At 36.3% G+C, this 23,645-nt stretch overlaps 1 protein-coding gene across 3 annotated transcripts in view; it reads left to right on the top strand.

Annotated features, from left to right (window-relative positions):
- The window catches only part of FBXL20 (F-box and leucine rich repeat protein 20), a 62,960-nt gene that overhangs the window by 14,623 nt on the left and 24,692 nt on the right, over window positions 1-23,645 (top strand). For all 3 annotated transcript variants that reach the window (XM_088143397.1, XM_007422368.3, XM_025177606.2), the window contains exons 2-4: window positions 10,305-10,366; window positions 20,884-20,938; window positions 22,998-23,072. In XM_088143397.1, coding sequence (XP_087999523.1) covers window positions 10,305-10,366; window positions 20,884-20,938; window positions 22,998-23,072 — 192 coding nt within the window. The remainder of the gene's footprint in view (window positions 1-10,304; window positions 10,367-20,883; window positions 20,939-22,997; window positions 23,073-23,645) is intronic.

Here is a 23,645-nt window from a genome sequence, read left to right as displayed (position 1 = left end):
AAATTAGATACAATTTGACTGGTAATTCTAAAGGTTAAGGAAAAACCTTTTATCTATCCAGTTCATAATCTTCCTTGTTCTTCATTGGGAAATGTCATAATTAGGAGCAATAGCCCTAAACATAATTCATGAGATAACCAGGCCTCAAATATAGAAATGAAAACAGTTGACTTTGAGTTGTTTTTAGAAATGTGTACCTCTGCAAGAAGTAAATGAAAACTAGGACTCCTGCCATAATAAAGGTACTGCCACAGTGTTTATCACTTGTAAGTGAGCATCTGTATATATTTGTGGTTACATAAATTATATCTGATTTTCCTCTATCCTACTTGTCCTATATGTGTGTTTTTAAAAAAACAAAATGGTCTCAAACCACAAATTAATTTTATACACACCCACACACACTAAAGCTGGTTTACCAGCTTTTTAGGTTTTGGAGGATGAGATAAAAATTCAAGGGGTGAGGTAAGCTCATCCTTAGGCACAGTGGATCTAAATTGGCAGTTTTAATCTCTTTGATTATTGTACTTGGCAATAACCACACAGCAGTAAAAGCTGTTGGAGGCATTGCTGTAGTCTGTTTTTTGTAGATTTCTGTCTCAGCACTGTTGAGGTCTGATTTACTCAAAGACATATTTTTATTCAAAATTGTTCAAATGTGTATCTTTTGCACTAGGGTCCTGTTGGTAGAGCTTGAGTTTCAGTTAAAAAAAAATAGATGCTGCACATGGTTTCACTACAAGATTGATTGCAATGTCTCTGAGGCATACAAAATAATTAATCTCATTAGAAGCATCATTCTGATGCATACTTTCTTCCAGGCCCTTACCCAACTGAACTGTCCTTTATTTTTAAGGTTGAAACTTTAAAAATCAAAGATTTTTAAATATCTTAGTGATTTTGCTCAGTTTCTTAATCAAAACCTTTTTGCTTCAAGATCCTAAATAGTTTCACAAATCTATGTCATACACAATGGCCTCTTGCAAATTGGATCTAATTTATGGATTACATTTTGGCAGTGCAGTAATTTCTAATTAAAATTAACAGTTCGTGCATGTAGATATGTTGGAGAATGTGTTCATCGGTGGAAAATGTTTGAAGGAGTTTTACTTTGACAGTGAAAGTTAACCCTTGTTAATCTAAGTTGTGATACATAATTGGATTGAATAAAGCTAAAGTCAGCAGATATGCTATGGCAAAATGTCTCACATTTTGTTTATAATGCCTGTTTAAGCCTAGCATTAAGGGAGAAAGGGATATGAGAAGGTATTTTTCTTTTTGCTGTAAACAGGCCTCACCTTAAAAGAACAACAATAACATTGTGAACTGTGTACCTCATATACCAGAGGTAATACCTGGTAGCATTGACCACAGGTAGGATCTAGCTTTCTGCATGTAGCAGATGGAGATTTTTTTTAAAACTAAGAGGATTGTCTTGGCTTTCTTCCAGCCAACCAAAGAAACCAGCAAGCAACTATGAAAGATAGTAGCAGTCTTCGGTAACACTTGGAATGCACTGCTAAAGAAAGACTCCTTTTGCTATATGCTGACCTGCATAATTGTCAAGATCTTAATGATACATAATAACTTTCTAGGAAAACCCATGGAGGGTGGTATTCAATTAAATTAGTGCTCCACATAAATATCATTGGGGATTTTTTTATCTATATTTTTGAAAGTGTGGTAAATCAAAACCTCCTTCTTCAACAGATAGTCTCAGTCAGTGAAATCCTTGGTGGCCTGTCTTGTCATATACATTTCCTTAAGAGTCTATCAATTTGAATAAAACATCTGTTTGAAATTAACATTGGGGTGCCATTTAAAGTATAGATCAACTGAGGAGTAATACTTATTTTGATAACATTGATCTTTACCTTACCAACTTAATGGAATTTTAATCCATCTATTAATATCATAGAAATCTTATCTATATTTGACAAACTAATTTCCACATATTTGAAAATATTTTGTGATACAGATAATCCTAAGTATTAGATATATTTTGTGCATATGACAAAACCCAATATCTTTCATTTATTGATATTTCAGATCCCAATGGAAGCAGATGAGATCTTTCCCAGTTAATCTTATAACCTGAATATTTTCCAAATTGTTGAACTGCCTGCATCAAGTTAGGCAATGATATAGAATAGTTGTCCAGACAGGATATCTTCTGAATATACAGGTGATTCTTGTTTAATGACCACTCGTTCAGCAACTGTTCAAACTTATAGCGGCACTGAATGAGTGGTACTTACAAATGGTCCTCAAAGTTCTGACTGTCACAGCATCCCTATGGTCATGTGATCACAATCTGGGCAACCAGCTCACAATTATGATGCTGCAGCCTTCCATGGTCACATGGTCACCATTTGCAACCTTCACTGCCAGCTTCCAACAAACACAGTCAATGGGGAACCCAGCAGGAGGTTGCAAATGGTGACCACATGACGTTGCACTTAACAACAACACGGGATCTGCTTAACAATGACAAGTAGAAGTGCCAGAACTGCTGTCGCTAAGCAGCACAGTTACGTGACGTTGCACTTTATGGCCATGTCGCTTTGTGATAGAAATTCCAGCCCCAATTACCATTGTTAACTAAGGACTACCTGTACTCTGAATCCATCATTGTAATACCAGTGATATTGCTAATGGTTCAAGAATTAAGTCAAAAAGCAGTGGAGAAAGTGGACGATCCTGACAGGTGCCATGATGAAATTCATTTGATCCAGAATAAATTATTTGTTACTTTGTTATACTGGTTGCAAGTAGTAAATTTGAATCCATTTAATAAAAGAAGATGGGAGGCTATACCTAGACATAACTTGCTTTAGAAAATTAAATCCAAACCATGTTAAAGGTTTAATATGACAGAATTCAATCTTTACTGAGGTGTATCCATAATATTTATAAATGAATAAATGTCATATTTTTGATAATCCAGACTGAGATATGTGGATTATACATGTAAGACTCTACAATCACCAAGCCAAAAAAGTTGTTAATATTTAGGTATCTACATTAATTAATGAGATGAGTTTAGGAACTTTTACTTGTTTTAAAATAATATATAAACATTATAAAAAGATAAAGGCAATTTGCCACATTTAAATGATTAATTATAAACCTCTAACAGTATTGGAGCCAATAAATCTATAAGAAATGTACACCATTCAGCTGGAAAGCCATCTGGCCCAGGGGCTTTCCCATTTTTCATCAATTGAATTGTCTCCAATATCTTTTGTAATTTCAGAGGTGCTTTCAAGATATCCACACACCCCTGTGATAATGGTTGAATGTCAGTCTCACTCAAAAAAATATCCATTTGCATGCAATTCATCCAGCATGGCATCAAGCATGTATAAAATTATAGCAACTGAATGGATTTTGTATCTGTGAGTCTCAATCCTTCATTTGTTAATATTTCAGAAATTATATTTTATTTCATTTATTTCAAATGATATGCTAACAGTTTATCTGAATTTACACCAAATTCCTAATGTTTTAGCTTTGATCTCTTCAAAGAAAGTTCAACTTAATCAACACAAAATTTCCCCAATCTGTAACGTAGCTAATGTAAATGCATAATAAGCCTGCTCTGTGGGAATCATCTCATATGCCAATAAAGTTTCACCAAATTTTCCATATGTTTATAATTAAGATTTCTGGGGGTTTTTTCTGCATAAGCAATAACACACCCACATATGCATCTCATACAACTTGTAAATTGGTAGGATTTGACTGAGATAAAATAATTGTGTTCGTTATCTAATATAATCAGAAAAATTATCACCCCATATAAAAGAGTGTTAAAATACTATCCATCATTAACTAACTGAGAGTCTTCAGTATGAACTGTCAATATAATTAAAGCATGATCTGAAATCACAATAGGATTAATTTTTTGAACTGGAAACTTTGTCAAGTAGAAAAGAAAAAATATTCCAGTTTAAAACGGGTCCTGTCAGCATAGGAAATAAAAATACACTATTTTGTAGGATAATGTATCTGCAAATATCCTTCAAGTTAAATTCTTGTACCTCATGTGCAGGAACCTATTTCCATCTGGCTAGTTACATCTTTCATTACAGCAGAATAAGGTTGTACCTTGGACTTGGGCTTGGGAGGATCCCTCAGTGAGAACTGAGGGGGTGAAATTGGCTCCTATGGTGTAAGTGTGTGCTAGAGTGGGTAGGAATGGGACAGTTTTGCAACTAGTGAGAGTGTTGTGGACTGCTTTTGTGATGCATTTAGGTAATTAGAGGGCTTGAGGGTAATGTGCAGTATGGAGAAGTGATGTTAAGGATGTGATGTGAGAATGTAAATGGATGGGAGGTTGGTGTGAATGGCTTGCCAGACTATAAAAGTGTCATGGAGTGTGATTGCCCAGTACTCCTGTGTTGGGAGAGGGTGGGGCCTGGGAAATAAGGAATGGGGCACATAGTTATAGTATCCCAGTAGTTTTGGATCATGGGAGATATGCTCCTTACCTGGAACTCCCTCTACTTCCCGCTTAACGACCCATGTGTCTTGGGTTTTGACAACTGGGACTGCCTGGATTGCCATCGTTAAGCGATGTGGTCACATAACATTGCACTTTACGACTGCATCACTTAGCAATGGCAATTCTGGTCCCAATTCCGGTTGTAATTCAAGGACTACCTGTACTGAGTTATGTTCATATAACAACATCCAAAGTTATTTTTTGCCAGTTTTCTGTTAAGCCATTTTCTTACATAGTTTGATGTGTAGAATGTGTTATGGAGTTGAAGTGAGTAAACCTCCTGAAATTAATTAACTGTAAATTAGTTATTACTAAAGCCCCATTGATTTTAATGAATTGTAAGGTCTAATCCATATTGTTTGGTGTACACCAGCCTTCTCTAGCTTGGTATTTTGCATATATCTGTATGTATGTGTATGTATGTATGACTGTATCTCCCACTAGCATTTGCAACAAAGCTATATTTTATTTATTTAATTTTCAAGAGGTGGAACAATTTATTTATTTTGCAACATAGTAACACTGCTAGCATTCTAGAGTTCACCCCATGTTGGTCCTTTCCCCTTAATGCAGGGAGCACAAGGAAGAGTGATTGTGACTAGCACATTTGGAATCCATGCTGGAACAATGAAAACAAAATGGCCAGAACCAGTGAATTTACTATCCTTTGGCGTAAACCACCTCTGTTGAATGATCTAAGTAAAAAAAAAAAAAAGCTTTACCTCAAAAGAAATTGTAATGACTTGCCAAGATGTGCACATACAAAAAGTGTCCTGCAGTTGGTCTTAGGAAAATCCCATTCCCTACTGTACATGTTCCATACTTTTAAAATTCTTCATAATATTTATTATTTCTTAAAGTTAACAAAAAAATTATTTTAAAAAAATCTGAAAAAATGCATGTCAGACTTCAAATATATATGTTAGTCAAGATGAACTGTGACTATTTTTTTTTTTAATTGGCACTTTGTTTTCTCAGTATGTGATTTTAAATACTATAGCTACATTAACACAACTGTGGCTTGTTGAGCATATCATTATGATATGGTAAGCTATAGTTGCAGGCTTATACATCACACTGTGCCAAACATAAATTACATTATAGCTAATTGTGGTCTGTAAATATGTCTAGTAGAGTTTAGTGTTATATATGCTTGCTCAGTAGTGTCTGGATAGCACTGTGTTGCATTAAGCCATGTTTGCTTAATTGGGTTATTGTATTCTGTGAACAAAACATTTGAGGTTTTTGAACACAGTTAGTGGCTTAAAGCAGTGTTTCCCAACCTTGGCAAATTTTAAGATCTGTGGCATGCTGTCTGGGGAGCTCTGGGAGTTGAAGTCCACAGATCTTAAAGTTGCCAAGGTCAGGATACACTGGCTTAGAGTATTGTAGGAAAGCAAACTGGATCTTATTAAATAAATTGGCCAAATAAAACATGACTTAATGTAATGTGTAAATCCATCCTTTATTTCTGAGTTGTACATTACACACACACACACACACACACACACGTTCTCACTTGGTGTATAAAAAAAATCCACAAACAATGAAGATAAAGTCTACATGCATTTCGTATTTTTGAAATGTGATGTCTCAAACTAAGTGAAGCTACTTTGATCTGATATACCATTGACAATTAACATTTCATAGAACTAATTGAAATAACTAAACCAGGATTTTGACCTTACAGGTGTTGGACCCAAAACGGGGTTCTTGCCCAGAGATGACTGCCAATAACTCCGCCAGACACGAGAAACCCTTTAGAGCAAAATTCCTTTATTGATGCACAGCAGTAAAGGGGATACCTCTATAAAAAGAGGCTCCCGAACACAAAGAAATCAGGGTTTTTATACATTTTGCTTCAAGGAGATATAACATTTAGAGATTAATGATTGTTCAAGAAGTTCTTCATCACCTTAACTGGGATTTCCCTTTGATCTCTTCTGTGCTGTGGACCCATCCCCATATCTTTTGTTTTCTCAGGAGATGTCAACTACAGGTGAATACATTTAATAGGTTACTAAGGTTAGATATAGGCTAACTGAGAAGGGTCAGCTATGGGTGAATACATCCTTGCCCTGAGATAGGCCACTAAGGTCAACTATAGGTTAATTAGGAAAGGTTAACTACAGATTAAAGCTAGGCAAGTAGTTAATCCTTGGTGTCCTGCAAGAATCACAGGCACAGTACTTTTCCATTCCATGCTCCTCACAGGTGATATTGAACCTCAGCTCCTATGAGCCCCAACCAACCTGGCCATTGGTCAAAGGTTATGGGAGTTATAGTCCAACAATATCCAAAGGGCCATAATTCACTACTGCTGAAAAATTGTTTAACATAATATTTAAATATCCAAACATTTGAATGAATGTTTCCAATTCAATGGTGAATGGCATTTCAGCTGCTCATGGCATTCTGGCTAAAGAAATTACAAGTAATCCTTGTTAGTGATCACAATTGGGATTGGCAACTCAGTTATTAAGCAAAGGAGTCGCTAAGTGAAACATGATTTCACTTCAGCTTTCCTTTGCTTTACAGACTTGCGAAGGTTGTAAATGCGAGCATTGGTCACAAAGTTACTTTTTCATCACCGTTGTAACTGTGAACAGTTGCTGTCTGAAGCAGTCACTAAACAAGGACTACCTGTATGTTGAGTTTGTAACAGTTTCAGGAATAACATCTTTTGCTGATGACATGAGGTTTTAAAAATGAGATTTTTAGGTAGTTCGTGTTTACTGAACTTTGTTTTTCAAGTTTTCAGTCTCATATTCTGTAATGCATTTACAAATAATAAATTGGAACTGCTGTATATTTCCATCAAGAGAACATGATAGAAAGCATAAGATCAGAAACTAATGTGGAAAGAATCTCCTTAAGGTAATTCACTGCAAATGCAACAATGTTCTTGTAGACAGTCCTGCATCTACCATACCTTTATCTGTAGTGAATGTCAGGGTCCTGTTTAAAGTCATCATCAGTGATCATATTCTTAATTTTGATAAAACAGTTATAAAATATAAAATATGGATCAATCAAATACAGTGGTACCTCGGGTTACGAACGCCTCTGTTAACGAACTTTTCAGGTTATGACCAGCTCCGGCCGCAAAAATTTACCTCGGTTTGCAAACTCCGCCTCGGGGTACGAACAGGATACGCGGCCATTTTCCCTCCTGTGACACGGTCTGCGGCCATTTTTCCACCCCTGACACGTGGTCCGTGGCCATTTTCCCACCCCTGACACGTGGTCCGTGGCCATTTTCCCACCCCTGACACGTGGTCCGCGGCCATTTTCCCACCCCTGACACGTGGTCCGCGGCCATTTTCCGCCCCTGACATGTGGTCGTAGGGAGGGGGACTCTCCCTCCAAGCAATAGCCTCCTCCCTGTCCTCCACGCCAGAACGGATTAACGGTAATTACATTGAACCTTATGGGGAAATTTCCTTCGGGTTGCGACCAATTCGCGGTGCGACCAGAGTCACAGAACGGATTAAGTTCGTAACCAAGGTTCCACTGTATGAGAGCTAAAGAATTATACCTAGTAATTTATTCCACTGAACATCAGTTACATTATTTAGTATTCTGTGTAACCCAAATAGGTGGGTCAAAGACTCTCCATTGTTCAGTATAATACTGAGGAAGACCTATTAAGTTCAGATGTAGTATAATTTTTAATAACATTTTAATACACTTTCATATATAGCTAACAGCATGAATATATTGTTAGCTAATCTGCTTTACTATTGATAATTGTATAAGGGCCATTATTAGGTAATTTTGGTTCTCATATTCTGTCAGTCTGTATATGTTTACATCTAATTTTTCACACTGAATCTTGTTTTGTTCATTAATGGAATATAATTAGAATTTGGAAATGACTGGTAGCTAGAGAGACAGGCATAAGATAGAAATCACATGCTGCAGTAAAATTGGTCCCAGTCAGAAGTTCGTTGTAGCGTTCTGGCCCAGCTGAAGTTTCCAAATGCTTTTCAAAGGCAGTGTCACAGAGAGCACCATGCTGTGATCTAAAGGTTAAGGATACCATCCTTTGTATCCTTAAGTCTGATGAAGACAATAAGTATAACCATTATGATTGTGTAAAAAACTAGTTGATTCAGTTTGGTGTTTTATTAATTATTTATAAAAGAACATTTCTAGCTGTACAAATTTAAAAAACACACATACACAATAGTCAGACTCCTCAATCTCCCCTGTAGTGGTTGAGCACATTTCCTGGTGACTTCATGAACATGTCCATGTAGTTTCCTTGGCAACAATGTGGAGGTTGTTTGTCATTGCTTTCTTTTGGCATATGTAATAGCTTAACAAATAACTATCACTAAAGAAGTAATGCGATGGTTAGATGTAATCTTCACTTTGCAGTTAAGGTGTCTATAACTGATTGTCCCTCACTGAAATAAAAGATATATACTTAATACAGAAAAGCTAATACGTTGAAAATGTTACATTAGCCTCTGTTTACCTTAGTAGAGTTTATATATCATATCTGCTATAGTCTGACTGTGTAGCCCAGCCACTCCCTCTCTAGGACCTCCAAATTTCCAGTTTACTTGGACTTTTGCCTTGGAAAAATAAAACATCAGTATTGGCCATGCTGACCTTTATCATGGGTGGGATAATGTGTATGCTTTAAAAATAATAAACAAGTTCTCAAGTTTTGTTACAAATTATACATGGATTTGCTTAAATGCCCTGATACTTATTTTGGTTTTCTTAATGTTTAGAAAAGACAAAGATTTAGTGACAATGACAGTCCTCTGGAACAGTCTCCCCATGGAGATCATGCTGGTACCATCCCTGAGTGTATTTAGGAAGATCTTGAAGACAGAGCTGTTCTTGAGAGCATTTTAACCTGCTTGATTCATGTTTTGTTTTACTTTGTTGTGATCTGTTTTTGATTTCTTGTTACTTTATTGTCCAGAAGTTTGTTTCTATTTTTAGACTTATTGTGGACATTTTAAATTTGTTTTCTATCATGCAAGCTACCAAAAGGGACATACAGTTCTACCGCATATCCACTGGAAATCTCACTTACCTGCTGACATAGAGCTTTTGAGAAGTTGTATGGAGATTCCAGGCACTAGCCAGACTCATCTCTACTTAGATTGAACATGTTTGCTGAATCATGTGCAGTCAGACAAACTTTTGGGACATAATTTGGCAAGGCAAGATATATGCTGAAACTCCTGAAGAGATCAGTTTGCAATACAGTGTTAGAATTAATATATCAAATGCCCCAATATTTTCAAGATGATTTAAACAGATGTTTGAACTCCAGTTTCTGGGAATGTACCAATGCTTCAGGATCATGAATCAGCCTGCCCAAAGAGGATGGTTTTATCTTTAAGGAAAACAGAACCTATTCAGTTAATATAATAGAAAAGAAATGTTACTTAGACTCAGATCTACAACCTGTGTCTAACATGCACAGATCCATACGCTCTGGCAACAGTAACAACAACCCTGAGATTTTGGGGGTGTAGTCTTCTTGATCCCAGTGCTATTACAGAGATTAAAAAATAAATATTATCTAATTAATAGTAACAAATTGAAACTTATACATACTGTAGTCCCAACAGTTCAGTGTTGGTTGCGGTATATTTCCAGATTACTTTCAAACTAAATGTACAAAACATAATCTCTAAATGCTGTCAGTCCAATTTGCCTTAAAAATAACTTCTTTGTGCAAAGCTGCCATATTGATTTGTGTTAGTAAGGATATAATCTATAATGAAAATGCAGAAGACTTAATGTGTGTTTTGCTTTTATTTTGCAGATGTTCTCAAACAATGATGAGGCTGTGATCAACAAAAAGCTTCCCAAAGAGTTGCTTCTTCGGTAAGATGCCTTCTGGTTTGTTCAAGGATTGAACAGAGGTTTAGATAATATGCAAGTAAGCCAAGAAGCTAGTTGACTGCAAACAAAACACTCCAGAGTCTAGATTCTGCAGTCTGGGAAGCTGAATTCCAAAATTTCCTGAATCATTTGCTCTGTCAGATTAGTTCTGCTGCTTGCAATGCAGCCTTTCAACAGATTTAGAAAAGGGCTGCTTACAGTGTGGTTTGGCACAGTTAATAAAACCATACAGCTGTGTATCCCATCTCCTTTTGCTTCCATAAGGAGTCATAACTTGAGCAGCATTATGATGCCTTTTTAATCTATCTACAAATACTCAAAGAAAGCTTATTGAAATGAAGATATTCCTAAAACGAGGTGGAAAATTGCTAGGTTTGTTTCAAATTCCAAAAAGAACCATCGTAGACAAGTGGTACACCTTTAAGCTATTCTCTAGTATGCTCAACTATCTATGTGTCCAGATTCATATTAGTTGCAAATATACTGTAAAGTATTAACCTTTTCTTTTGTTTAGAGAAAAGAGAGATTGTTCCATATTTGGAAAGGGTATAGAAACAACTACTGAGGATATAATCTTCTCAGAGCTTCTCTCTGTTCACAATTGCAGAATTGTTGGTCTCATCCTAGAGCAAAAGCCACAGATTTTAGGCTGATTTTAGCATTTCAGTTTAAGCTTTGTGGAAGGAAATGTCTAATCCTGTTTTTTGTTGTTGTTAGCCTGTTAAATGTTCATAAATTCTCATGCTTTCAAACTCTAACGTTATGACAGATCTAAATAAGGAAAGGGAAAGTAAAATTTGCCTTCAGAAGAATTTTTAAAACAATCTGTTTGCCAGAATTTAAGTTTATCATATCCCGAAGAAGTGATTACAGTGATCACATCAGTATGGCCTTAGAGTTAAGACAATAATTGCCAAAAATTCCATCTTACTCCCATATTGAAAAGTTGAAAAAAGGCCTTCAGTGCTCTAGCTAGAAATGCTAATGGAATGTTCACCTTGTTTCATCTTCATTTAAGGCAGAAAGAAGGGGATGACATTTTTTTTCCTTTTTTTGTTTCTGGCTGGCACTTTAAATCAGTACCCTAAACCTAGTGATGCAACCTCAAGTAAAAAATGTTTGTGTATTTTAATTACTAAGGCTTGAGTGGAAGAATACAAGGAGTATCTAGGTTTTAAGGTATGTTCAGTCAAGGACTGTCTTACTCCCTATTCAAGAGAGGAGTTTCTCCCTCTCGTTTCTCTGGGTCTCTCCTCTTGATTAAAAAGAAGCTAAGGAGAGGTTTCATTGCACTCATATCAAGAAATTAGACCAGGTGCTTTTGGCTTTTGCACTAATGTATTTTTTTTTCTGCTTGCTTCTTAAGACAGACCTTTTTCTCTTTTACCATGCACCTCCAGAGCAGAAGCCTTTTTTGTGACTTACTTTGCTCCCATTCCCATCAGTTTTCTCTCGGTTCACTCTCTCAGCTTACTTTTTCTCCATATATGTTTGCATTTAAATCATTCTCTCTGCTGTCATTAGAAACTCATTTATTTTACTGCTCCCTATCCTAGCAGTGCTTTAGTCTTAAATTCTTGTTTCTTCCTGACATAAATCATTCCAGGGTAAAAGTCACCATTCTGATGCCATTCTCCTTCCTTTCTTTATCTTCCACCCCAAAGAATGATACACATTTTCCATATAACTGGGGTTTATTCCCCTCTGTAAAAGAATTCAAAATCACTTTATTATACCATTAGCAACGATATTCAGTTCAAAATTTATTTATGGTCCAAGACCAAACACTAGCGGCAATAATGGCAACAAAGCAAATTTCATGGCATTTCTTATTCCAGCAAAAGAGGGCAATATTGAACAATTTTGAGCCTTTACTTATGAACTGTGTCTTCCTCTCAGAAAAGTGCATAAAATATTTCAGAGTACAGTAAATACTTCTGCCTTCTTTTTGCTTCATCTGTCTCTTCCATTTGCTAACTCCTCCACTTCATTGCTGCCACACCTTTGCCCTTGCCAGGCTCCGATCTATTCTGCCACTTTCCACTCATTGCTTCTTACTCACAAGCACATTATAGAAGCATTGCATTATCCAGATGGTTATAAAATAACTGTGGGTTTTTTGTTACCTGTTGGAGGAAAGAGATAATATGTAAGGTAAGTAAAGTCTTCTTCAAGTTGAGCTCAACTCCTGGTGCATATACATGCACATGTTATTTTCTTGGTTACAATAAGGAAGAGGTTTGCCACTGTTTTTTTCCAGAATGTTCTTTTGATTTCCTAGTCTTGTCTTTAGGGATTTCCTTTTGGATTCCAATCAAAATCTGGTCCTCCTCAGCTTTTTCAAGATCAGCCAACATTGTGTAGCTCCTACCATGTACTATGACATAGTACTTTAATTTTTTTAGTAAGATAATTGCTATCAAGGAGTCCTGGAACATACAATAATGATAGGCCAGTTCACATTAGTGTGGCTAAGATTCCTTCTATCACTGTAGCTTTTTCAAATCACCTATCACATAAGTGCCAGTAAAACTGTTTATTTTGCAGAGCTTGTATGTTGTTCCATTCATTGCCAACTTTGAGCATATAGGTGGTTCTCACTTAATGACCACAATTATGACCAGAATTTAGGTCGCTAAGCAATGGGACCAGAATTTAGGTTGCTAAGCGATGCAGCCATTAAGCGAATCATCACATGACCAGAGCTGATTTTATGACCTTTTTTGCAGTGGTCATTAAGCAAATCACATGGCTGTTAAGTGAATCATGCAGTTCCCCATTGATTTTGCTGGCCGGAAGATGGCTGGGAAGGTCTCAAATGGCCATCACATGACCCTGGGACGCTGCAACCATCGTAAACGTGAGCTGGTTGCCAAGTGCCTGGATCACAATCGCATGACTGCACAGGCGCTGCAGTAGTCATAACTTCGGGTACAGGTCATAGGTCACTTTTTTAGCACCATCATAACTTCAGTCACTAAATGAATGGTATGACTACCTGTATATCATACATCCATTAATAAGTTTAAAACGCTAAAAAACAGTAAAAAGTATAACAATCTTATATCTACTTCATATCTAATGGAGGCAGCAGTTGGTTCCTGCTGCCATTCTTTGAGTCAAAGGTTCCAAAGAGAGCCAATTCTTCCTGAACTTATTAGACAACAGTACCAGATTAGAATTAGGCAGTACCAGATGCCTGTTTGTGAGTAGGATCATAACTGGCACACAATGTGGAGTTTGCAAAGGCCCTTCTGGTCACATCTGTACTGAGCAGGAGGTATGAGTCAAGAAGGGCCCACACATTATGAACCAGTTTGGTATGGGGGAGCATGACCTCATCCAGAACTAAAACTGGAATATTCCTGGAATTGGATGGCTTCCAAACCTAGACCCACTCCATCATGCTAGGATTGGGCCTAAACTTGTTCTTCCTCATCCAGACCCTAACAGCTTCCAGACACTGCAACAGCATCTTGACTTCACTTGTTCAACTAGAGTTGCTTATTTTTGGTATGACTTCATATCCATGTCCGAGGTTTAGAGATATTTGCCTTTGGAAGAGAAAATCATACTTTTTAGAAATCTTTTGGATTTTCTAGGGACTTACAACATGTAATCACTTTCATCTCCCATACTACCTGAGAACTAGAGAATTTTGTGTAGTCAGAATTATACACGAAAGCAGGGATTTTTTAGACTTTTTTAGGCTGCAGAACCTGTTGGTTAAAAACAAATTCCTGGAAATCCTGATCAAGAGCCAAAGCTGTGAGAGAAAATTGGTTGTTTTTGAGTTAACTCTTTTTTCCTTTTCCTTTTCTTTTTCTTTGCTCATAGTCTTAGAACACAGTTTGGAAAACCCCAGTCTAAAGGATCATACTAAAAATGGCACTAGATGGAAATAGGAAGACTTGCAAATCATTTCTGCCACATGAAAATTTTTCTTGTCTGACACCAAGATCTGCCAGCAGAATAGAGAGATATAATACCAAAGGGGTCAGGCTAGGTTGAGGGTAATTCTAAACAATTTCCAACACATTAAATCCTGTAGAATCACCAGAAGGGTCCCCTCTTCTGGATTGGATAAGGAGATCAGCACAGATTTAGCCAGACTAACTAACCATAGCTCATCCTCAGCAGATGGCAGCACCTAGCTAACCTTGCTGCTCTCAGAAAAGTTGAACATGGTCAGACCTGATTAGCAGAGACATTCATGTTGTACCATCACAACACGAACTCTGCCCTTTTCTGTGTGGGCGTCATAATGTTGCATGCGTGTGCGTAAGGGGTGGAGCTTGTATTGAGCCATTGTGACATTCATTTTGTCATTTTGATGAAATTGCTGTCTTCTGTGGATGCCTTTGCTAGATAGTGCTTAGATAAAAGACAACAGCAAAGCCCAGGGCTCAAGCTAGAGCGGGGAGGAAAAGAAACATCCCAGAAGAAGGCAGTAGCAAACCAGTACCATGTTGCTGCCCAAAAAAAGTATGCATCTGTGAAGTCACCAGGAGTTGAACTTGATTTGAGAGTCTTTACCCTTTTAAACATTTGTTCAGCTGTAACTGCTATTTTGATTTCTTAGTATTGGGCTCCTTGACTGCAATCCTAAGTGTATTTTTGTACAAGTAAATTGGACAGGTATCAGTGGGATTTTCTTCTGTGTAAAGGGATTTTCAGGATTGGATATGAGATTTGTAGCTGTTCAGTTGATAGAAAATTTAACTTGGATGTGGTTCGGACTTGGCCACAATATAATTGGATGGCCATGGACAAATTAGTGCTCTCTTTGTAATATTTGTATCTGTAAAAATAGGAACTATTATAGCGTACTATGTGGGATAAATGAGAAAGATATAATACAGTATTTATTTTATTTTATTTAAAAGTATCCCATGGTTTGAATCATACTCATTTCTGATGGGCGGCATACAAGTTTAACAATACATACATACATACATACATACATACTGTGGTAAGCCCAGATCTGCTCATTAGAACTAGGGATGAACAGTCTGTTTTTGATCAGTATCATTATATGTTTACTCATAAGTCCGTTCTGATTAGCTTCCATGTTATTTTTTTTTTTTAATGCAACAGAAGAAAGTTAATCAGTCTCTCAGATCTTAATTTATTAATTTAAAGATAGTGATGGCTATAGCAAATTTGTTTCTTTTTGTTCATTTGTGATGAAAATTGAAGCCTAGGCTTGAAATAATCAAGATCACATGTCTCTGAAACTTAAGACTGCCCCTTTAAAATCTTTTTTTCAACCGCAGATGGGATTCTTACAATTGAATAGCAAATTACCATGTTTAGTTCAACATTAAAGCAGAATAGCAAGTTAGATACTATAATCCCACTGTTCAGTCTGTACATTTTTTGTGATTCCAGTCTGTCTAATGTTACTGCAGACTTGCTGGTTATACCAGTTTTACACTCTCATTTTTTACTTAACACTGGCAGTTTCTTTAGGGTAAATACCAGAGAGCAGCAGTGTTCGGTTTCTTAAATGTGAGCAGAAGATTCTAATGTTACCAGTGAGATTTGGGAACTGATAGCAAAAAGCTACAAATCCATTTAACTCTGGCTCTTGATATTGTAGTCAGCAAAAGGCTATTTCGCATTATGGAATTAAGGAACTAATTTAAACTGCTTTGTCACCATGCCTTGGCTACCAAAAAGCATTACTTAGATTGGTCTTTCCCTATTATAGAGCAGAATAGTTAGTATTTAAAGCTAGTTTGCTTATTGGTTATCATAGTATTTTGCTATAGTTCTACTATATAAATAATTATTTCTGGTTCCTGAAATGTGTTTTTTTTTCAATTTTCCTACTGTTATAGCATATGAATATTAAAAATGTGTATTGATATGACTCTCCTTTCTTGAACACATTGTTAATGGATAGAGTTTATTTGTTCAAGATATGAAAAATATAATAGCTATGATGCAAATTATACACTCTGAACCTAATCTTCTAAAGAGGTGCTTTCAGGATTAGATACATATCGTAACTCACCTGAAATTCTCTATTGCTGTTTATTTATTAATCTGGAAATTGAATCACATGGGATTCAGTCTTTCAGGTCACCCAAAACCATTTATTTGCTTATATACTTTGGAATCTTAGTCTTATTTAACCTTGAGCAGCTTTCTGTTAGTAGATTTTTTAAACTATTACATAAGTTATGATCTTGAAGCCTTCAATAAACTGATTGGCTGTGGCAGCTGGTGAATTAATTATTGCATTGTCCTTTGTTGGAAGATTGTCCCATACATATCTATGACCTTTAATCTCTATTAATAATATAAAGCCTAATGCTGCATCTCACCCCAAATCCTTCTAGTCTAGTACTCTGCTTCCACAGTGGCCAACCAGATGCTTCTGGGAAGCAGTAAAGCAACATACCCTTGATAATTTTTTGTGTTTACCAAATGTTTCAGTATAGCAGTAGGGCTTGGGAGTAGAACAACATACTGTGTTTTGCTGTCCAAGTAACCAAACACTTGGAGTATTCTTTGAGTTAAATTTTGCATCTGAATACAGTCCTGTTCTTGATAGAAGCATTTCTGAGTTTTAACACCACCAAACTACTGGCTTGCCATTGAGGCCTTTTTGGAGGATATTGTGTTTTGCAGTGGATAGTGGGCAGCTGGACAAGTTGACTACCCATTTGGGTTCAGGTACCTCTTCACTTCTGGGTTTTAGTTTAATTTATAAGAAATTAAACATTTATAAAAAATAGTTTTGAGAACTGGAAACTTTTTGCATGCATGCTGTGAAAATTTATTAATGCAAATTAGCATATGAGACTTTGAAAGAGAGCTTTATCAAGGGGATTGTCTTATAAATGGGCTTCAGTTTCTGCAAGACAAAGACTGATGTGTTTTCGTACAGAAATATTGCATAAGCACTTATTCCTACATTTCTTAATATTAATGTCTTGGCTTCTCATGTATGGGGGTGTCAAGTGAAAAGTATTACCTTTTTCTCCATTCAGTTGCAATAGGTGTTCAATGGGTAGTTTCCAATTTTGATGACTTTGCATTAGGAATCTTTCACCCTGCCTGTCACAGAAGGCTTGTTTTCCTCTTCCCATTGCCAGTTTATCATATACTAGAAAGCCAAGAAGACAGAAGAATGAAATAGAAGTATCAGCATCTATTCAGCATCTTCTTTCTTTTACACATTTAGTATTGGTGGCAATTACACACTTGTGGTAGAAATTAAAAAGTATCAATAATAGTGCCAGCAGTGAACTATAACTGGGACCTCCTTGATATGCTGTAGTGTGGCTGGTCATGTCATACTGCAAACAACATTGCATATTAAGTCAGGTTGTGACCTATCAAATTTTAGCTGGTCATTACATCTAAACCCATTCTGTAAAGATGCTATAGTTGGTTTTCCAGTAACAACCCACAGTTAGTTAGAAGCTGACTAATGTTTACAGTTCTATACATCCAAATGAAGCATTCTGGCTAATTCCTGATTGGTTTTTACACTCCATCCATTGGGAAATAGATGGGAGGCAAGAGTAATTAAGAAACTGAGATTGTCCCAAAGATTTATTTGTTTTTCTTGGCACTTCTCCTGAACTAACCCTCCTGCTACAAACAACCTAGCAACAGGAGTCTGTCCAGTTGCCTACCTTCTAAAATAGAGAGTAGCTAGTTTCATAACTGCTATTAGAGCAGAAGGAGATTCAAAGGGACCACCATAAAGTAAAAAGTTGCTTAATAGAACTTCATGTTCCAATCACCATGTTACTGTCTGCAGATAACCTTAACTTTTACAATCTCAGCAGTATAAATACTGCAGTATGAGAATGGGATTTGTTTGTTGCTTAACTCTCCAGTCTTGGTGAAATATCTTTCAAGAGATGTTTGAAGGAGAACTCCCAACTTGCTGACCAATTAATGACCCTAGAAAAGATATCTGCTGTTGTTTGCTTCTCTAGCTCTCCCAGAAGGCTAATATACTTTGATTAAAAGCTAGGCTTTTTACACCATGGGATGCCAAACATTAGCTAGAGTTTAATAATTTGAACTCTTCCCCATCAAAAAGTACCCTCCTATTTTCTTCTGAGAAGAAAATCAAAGTGAAAATTTGAAATGCACTGAACTTTGTGGAAATTATGGTAATTCATTGGGAGCTTTATTTTTCCAAATACATAATTGTATTTTATATCTGTTGTACATAAGTAGTTCTACCACCACACCCAATCTGTAGCTTAGACACAGGATTCCCTGGCATTTGCTTTCCTAGCATCTGCATTCCAAGGCATTCTGTAACTATGCAGTCCCAGGGTTGTAGGCCAAGTATTGAACCATAGAGATGGGGAGGGCTCTTTTAATGATTCTAGAGATATAGTAAGGATTCCAAAATTAATTGTAAAATGGGGTTGTAGCAGCACAGATGACTGAGAAATGTTCTTGAAAGATTTCCATTGTACTTTATTCAGTGCAGGATGAAAATGAATGCCTTGGGGGGTGGGGTGGGGGGAACTGAAGTCATTACACAGACCAAATGTTCAAACATGGAACCCAAATCATGTTCTTTACAAAATGTTAACAGCTATTATCATGGCTATGAAGAATATCTTGCTTTCATTATGGGCAGACTGATCACTATAACTAAGAAAGCCAGCGTCAACTCTTTGGACATCTTCACAGCCACCTGCTACTTAGCCAGTGTATCTAAGCTGCCATAGCTTTTATATCAGACCTGCTTGGTGGTATATATGTTCCACTGTTGCCAGAAACCTGGGGGCAGGTAGAAAAAAGAGAGTGACAGTATCCCAGAAGAAGGAAGAGGTATCCCATACAACCTAGTGTATTTGGATAATAACTTTCTCAGGAAAACTTTACTCCCTGGGAGGAAGAACTGCCCACTCACTGCCAAGAAGAGGTACAAGAGTATCTGAACAGTGACAGTAAGAATGACAGTAAGAATAGATGCTCTATTGTTCCCCTTAATTATTTTCAATAAGGGGGAAAATGTAATGTATAAGGGGAAGAAGTTTTAAAATCTCATAGCATATCTCTTTCCCATCCTAATGCTCCCTTCAGAATTATTCTGTGGTTGGATTCACACATTGTTTTAAGCCTTAATGTGGTTTGTTTGGCTTTGGCTTACTGTGGATTTATGAAAACATTGTGGTTTATATGCCATCATCCATGATTTTGTTGTGTTAACCAAACTAATGGTGCTTTATTTATTAAACCGGATTAAGCTGTGGCTTTGTATGAAGTGTGAACCTAGGGCTTGGTAATGGAGAGGAAGCTTCTGTTATGGGGGAACGGGGAATGGTTTAAATTAGTCCTATGCTATTCTGTTTGGAACATAACTCTGTAACTATTTTAATACTGTGCTCTCAATTTAGACAGTAATAGTGGGGCAAAAGGGAGACTGTTGTTTTTAATTTATAACATGCATCAAATCTGTCCCTAGGTTTAGCATTTACTTCTAGATAATGTTCATGCCTGGGCTTCAGCAAACACTTAAACTAATCTAGCCCTTTCTTAACTACCCTTACAAAAGACAGATCTAAATCCAAAGGTTTGCCTAGTATGTTTTACTTACCTTCCATTCAATAGGTAATGTCTACTGAAAATCTCAGGTGTCAGAGCAGTGTTGAATTAAGATTCCCAGTGGCTGAAGGTGGGGCTTCAGTACCCTGAAGAATTGCTCACTCATAATCAAATATTCCTCAAAGTCAAGATCTTCATGATAAGCTATCTTTTAATTGCATCATAATGATATCTGATATCATGAATGAGGATAGATTTATGCTTTATAATCACAAACATATTTTAAAACAATCTTTTGTGATGTATTGTGAGTTTTGTGATTTAAACTTTGGTTTATTTCATTTTGTTTTTAACAATATGGTACTTTTTTGGTCTGAGATTCCAAATAATAAGACCTTTTGAAGTAATAAATATCACATAATATAGGCATTGTAATTTAGATTGCTTCTATTAGTAGTTTTAATCTTTGTCTCCACAACTTCATTTAACTAATTTTAGTAACTTTAGTCATTACTAATTCTGGTTTGTGGTTTTAAATTGTAAGTAATGCAGAGGCATAAGATATATATCTCCAGTTAATTAAAGTTAGGTACATGATCCAATTGCATTATCTTAAGCAAAAGTTGAGTTGTAAAATCTTTCTCTAATATACTTCAGTTATTCAATTATTAATAAATTAATAATATATTACATCTTGAGATACACAGTTTGTTGTTGCAATAATCAATCTGTATCCTGCTAAATGGTTGCTTTAAATAAGTGACCGATGTCTTGGGTTTGTTTGTTTTTTTAAACTGATCAAATGTCTTATTCTACTTTACATTTTTCAGAACTGAATCCTGGGATATTGAAACCAGGCTTCCAGACAAAACTCTTGGTAGCTCTTGTTTAAGTCATTTGTTACTAACAATTTTGCAGAAGATCCCTATACATTTAGTTTTTGTTTTGTGTGTGTGTTTTAACAGAATATTCTCCTTTCTGGATGTGGTCACTCTGTGCCGCTGCGCTCAAGTCTCCAGGGTAAGAATGTTTGCATTCTAGTACTGGTAAGGCTTTTTCTCTCGGGTATCCCCAGGTTGCTGTCTTGAAACCCAGGAATCAAATCAAATCAAATCAGATCTTTATTATGGTCATAGACCAGCATATGAAACCCAGGAATGTGTCAGCTTTAAGTAATATTTCAGTGTGAGTCCGTGTTCTCCCACCCTCTCTGCAGTTTATGCGTTTGTAACAGTATCAAAAACTTCCACTCATTGTTACTCTGACATGCAGACTCTCATGTTGCTTGGCTATGGAAAATGGTGGGCCTGCAGTTGATGCATTCTCTTTTCCTGTAATTCATGTTCACAGGTCCAGGGTAGCAAGAATTCTGGATGGGTGTGGGTGGGGGAGGGCTTGCATAATGGACTTTATACATAGAGAATGCAGAGATCTCTAGGTGAGCTAATACTTGGCTCCAATAATTAAATGCTTGGCTAGGAAAAAAAATCATAAGATGCTCAGGCTCATATTGTGCTAGACGTCATCAGGAATGGAATTTTAAAACTGGAGATCAGTTACTGAGAACACTTTCCTACGTGCCTGTGTGATTCATTTGTCTCATATACATGCACATGAAGGAAATCTTCAGAGGAGATCTTGTTTAGCAGTGAATGGGATAGGTGAACAGCGCGGCACAGTTATTATAATTCACAATGTGAATTTGGTAATGTAATTTAATGATCCTGGTTTATTCTGTAGCACATTCTTAATATGTGTCTATTACAAGTTTTCCCAACTTGCTGCCTTCCAGATATATTGGACTTCAATTCCCATAATTCCCAATCAATGAGACTGCAAAAACCTGAATGTGGATATTGGGAGTAGTTGTCCTACACTTTTAGAGAATACTGTGTTGGGAAGGTTATCTTAACTTTTAAAGGTTCCTTCATACATTTGATAAAGAAGGGGGTAGCTCCATGTTAAATTAATGCTCTATAGCTGCAGAGTAGATACATTCCAGGTTAGGGTTTGTAAAAAAAAAAAAAAAAAAAGTATTGAGAATAAAACTGCCATATTGCCATGTATTTATACATGTATAAAATTGTATGTCTATGGAATATGGTTTTATTGCTCTGATTGCCCCATCTTAAAAAAAGAATGAAGTGCAAAAAGGGAAATCAAATTAGTCAAAAAGGTTGGAATATTACAGTCTAGGGCTGTGCAAATCCTTTAGAACAGTACTTTGCAGTACCTGGTCCATGCATGTAGAGGCAAATTGGAGCAGCTTCTAAAACAGCTGCACAAGCCTGGAAAAAGGCACAACTGCTTTAATGATTCACAACTCTTTTGAAGGATTTGCATAACCTTGTCGGAGTCAGTAAAATCTGCACTGGGAGACATAATTGTGAAAAATAAGCTTTGCTTGGAAGCACTATTGCAAAAACAATAAGAGTTTAAAGGATTTTTGAAAGTATGAAATAAAGTATGAGTCTCATCAAACAATACACACATCTTTTTGAAAAGGGGAAGCAGATATATAATCTGTTCACTGATTGAATTAAAGCTTCTTTGCAGCTTCTCATACTACACAAGAAAGCCTCTCTGCTGCTTTAAACATCTGGGCTTTTGATGATAATATCATCTGAATTAAACCAAAACAAGGTAATCCAGGCAACTGTGTTGTACATTGCATTATTATATTCATTACACAGAGCCTTCATTCCTAAAGGGTCATGAGGTATTATTATTTGGGAAATGGAAGTGTGGAAGAGTCAGCTGCAGGTTGTTCATGCATGTGTGTGTGTATCTTCTGTAATTTCTTAGATATTCCAAATGTAAGGATTTAAATGGTTAGCAACGGAAAGATTAACTCACAACTGATTTGCACATTGTTTTAAACTTATATATGTTTAGATTTTTTGTGCTTGAATGTATTGGATCTCATGAGGGAGTACCTCACTGACAGTATTATACTTACTAGAGGATAGCAGCTTTGGTGTGGCTTAAATGAGTACAGAGGTTTTATCTGCCTTCAATTTCCCCATATTGAGAGGTATATATCTGACATTTTTTCAACTTTCCATCAATTTCATTACAGGCATGGAATGTCCTAGCTTTGGATGGTAGCAATTGGCAACGCATTGACCTGTTTGATTTCCAGAGGGACATTGAGGTATAATTAAGTGACATGCAAAAGATTTTCTCTGGTTAAACTATAATTACTGTGCTACCTCAGATTAGTAACAAACCATGTCATCTTTTGCAGATCTCCAGAGAAAAATTGTTAATTTTTACTCCTAGTTCCTAAGAGCCTCTATAGTATAGTGCTTTAGATGGTAAAATTACACTGATTTATACTGTGTATGTTTATCTTTGTATGAATGTATTCAGTATGATCTGTGCACAAAGACATATATCCCTAATCTGAAAATATTTCTATTAAACAAAAATCCATTATGTGTGAGGAAGTAATAATCCTCTCAATTTGAACATTGTGCCTTATAATTATATGAATATTATATCTTTGAGGTATATCTACCATTGAGCAGTATGAGGTGACTTGCTTCAAGCGTAGAGGTTTGGGGTACCATTAAAAGTCACCATATTAAAGGTTATTTGGTTTAGATTTTTAATAAATAAATAGTAGTAAGGGTACCACTTGGATTTTTTATCTTGGACACTTAAAACAGTCTCTAGGCATTTCTCCTTATGCAGTTCTTTATATGACAATTATTGCTGTAAGGAT

Source organism: Python bivittatus, unplaced genomic scaffold (assembly GCF_059951505.1).
Source record: "Python bivittatus isolate LINGU-HERP-01145 unplaced genomic scaffold, Pbiv_v1 ctg000410_np1212, whole genome shotgun sequence".
In the NCBI taxonomy this organism is placed as follows: domain Eukaryota; kingdom Metazoa; phylum Chordata; class Lepidosauria; order Squamata; family Pythonidae; genus Python; species Python bivittatus.
The sequence above is the reverse complement of the archived record's forward strand: the minus strand, read 5'-3'. Positions and strand labels throughout refer to the sequence as shown.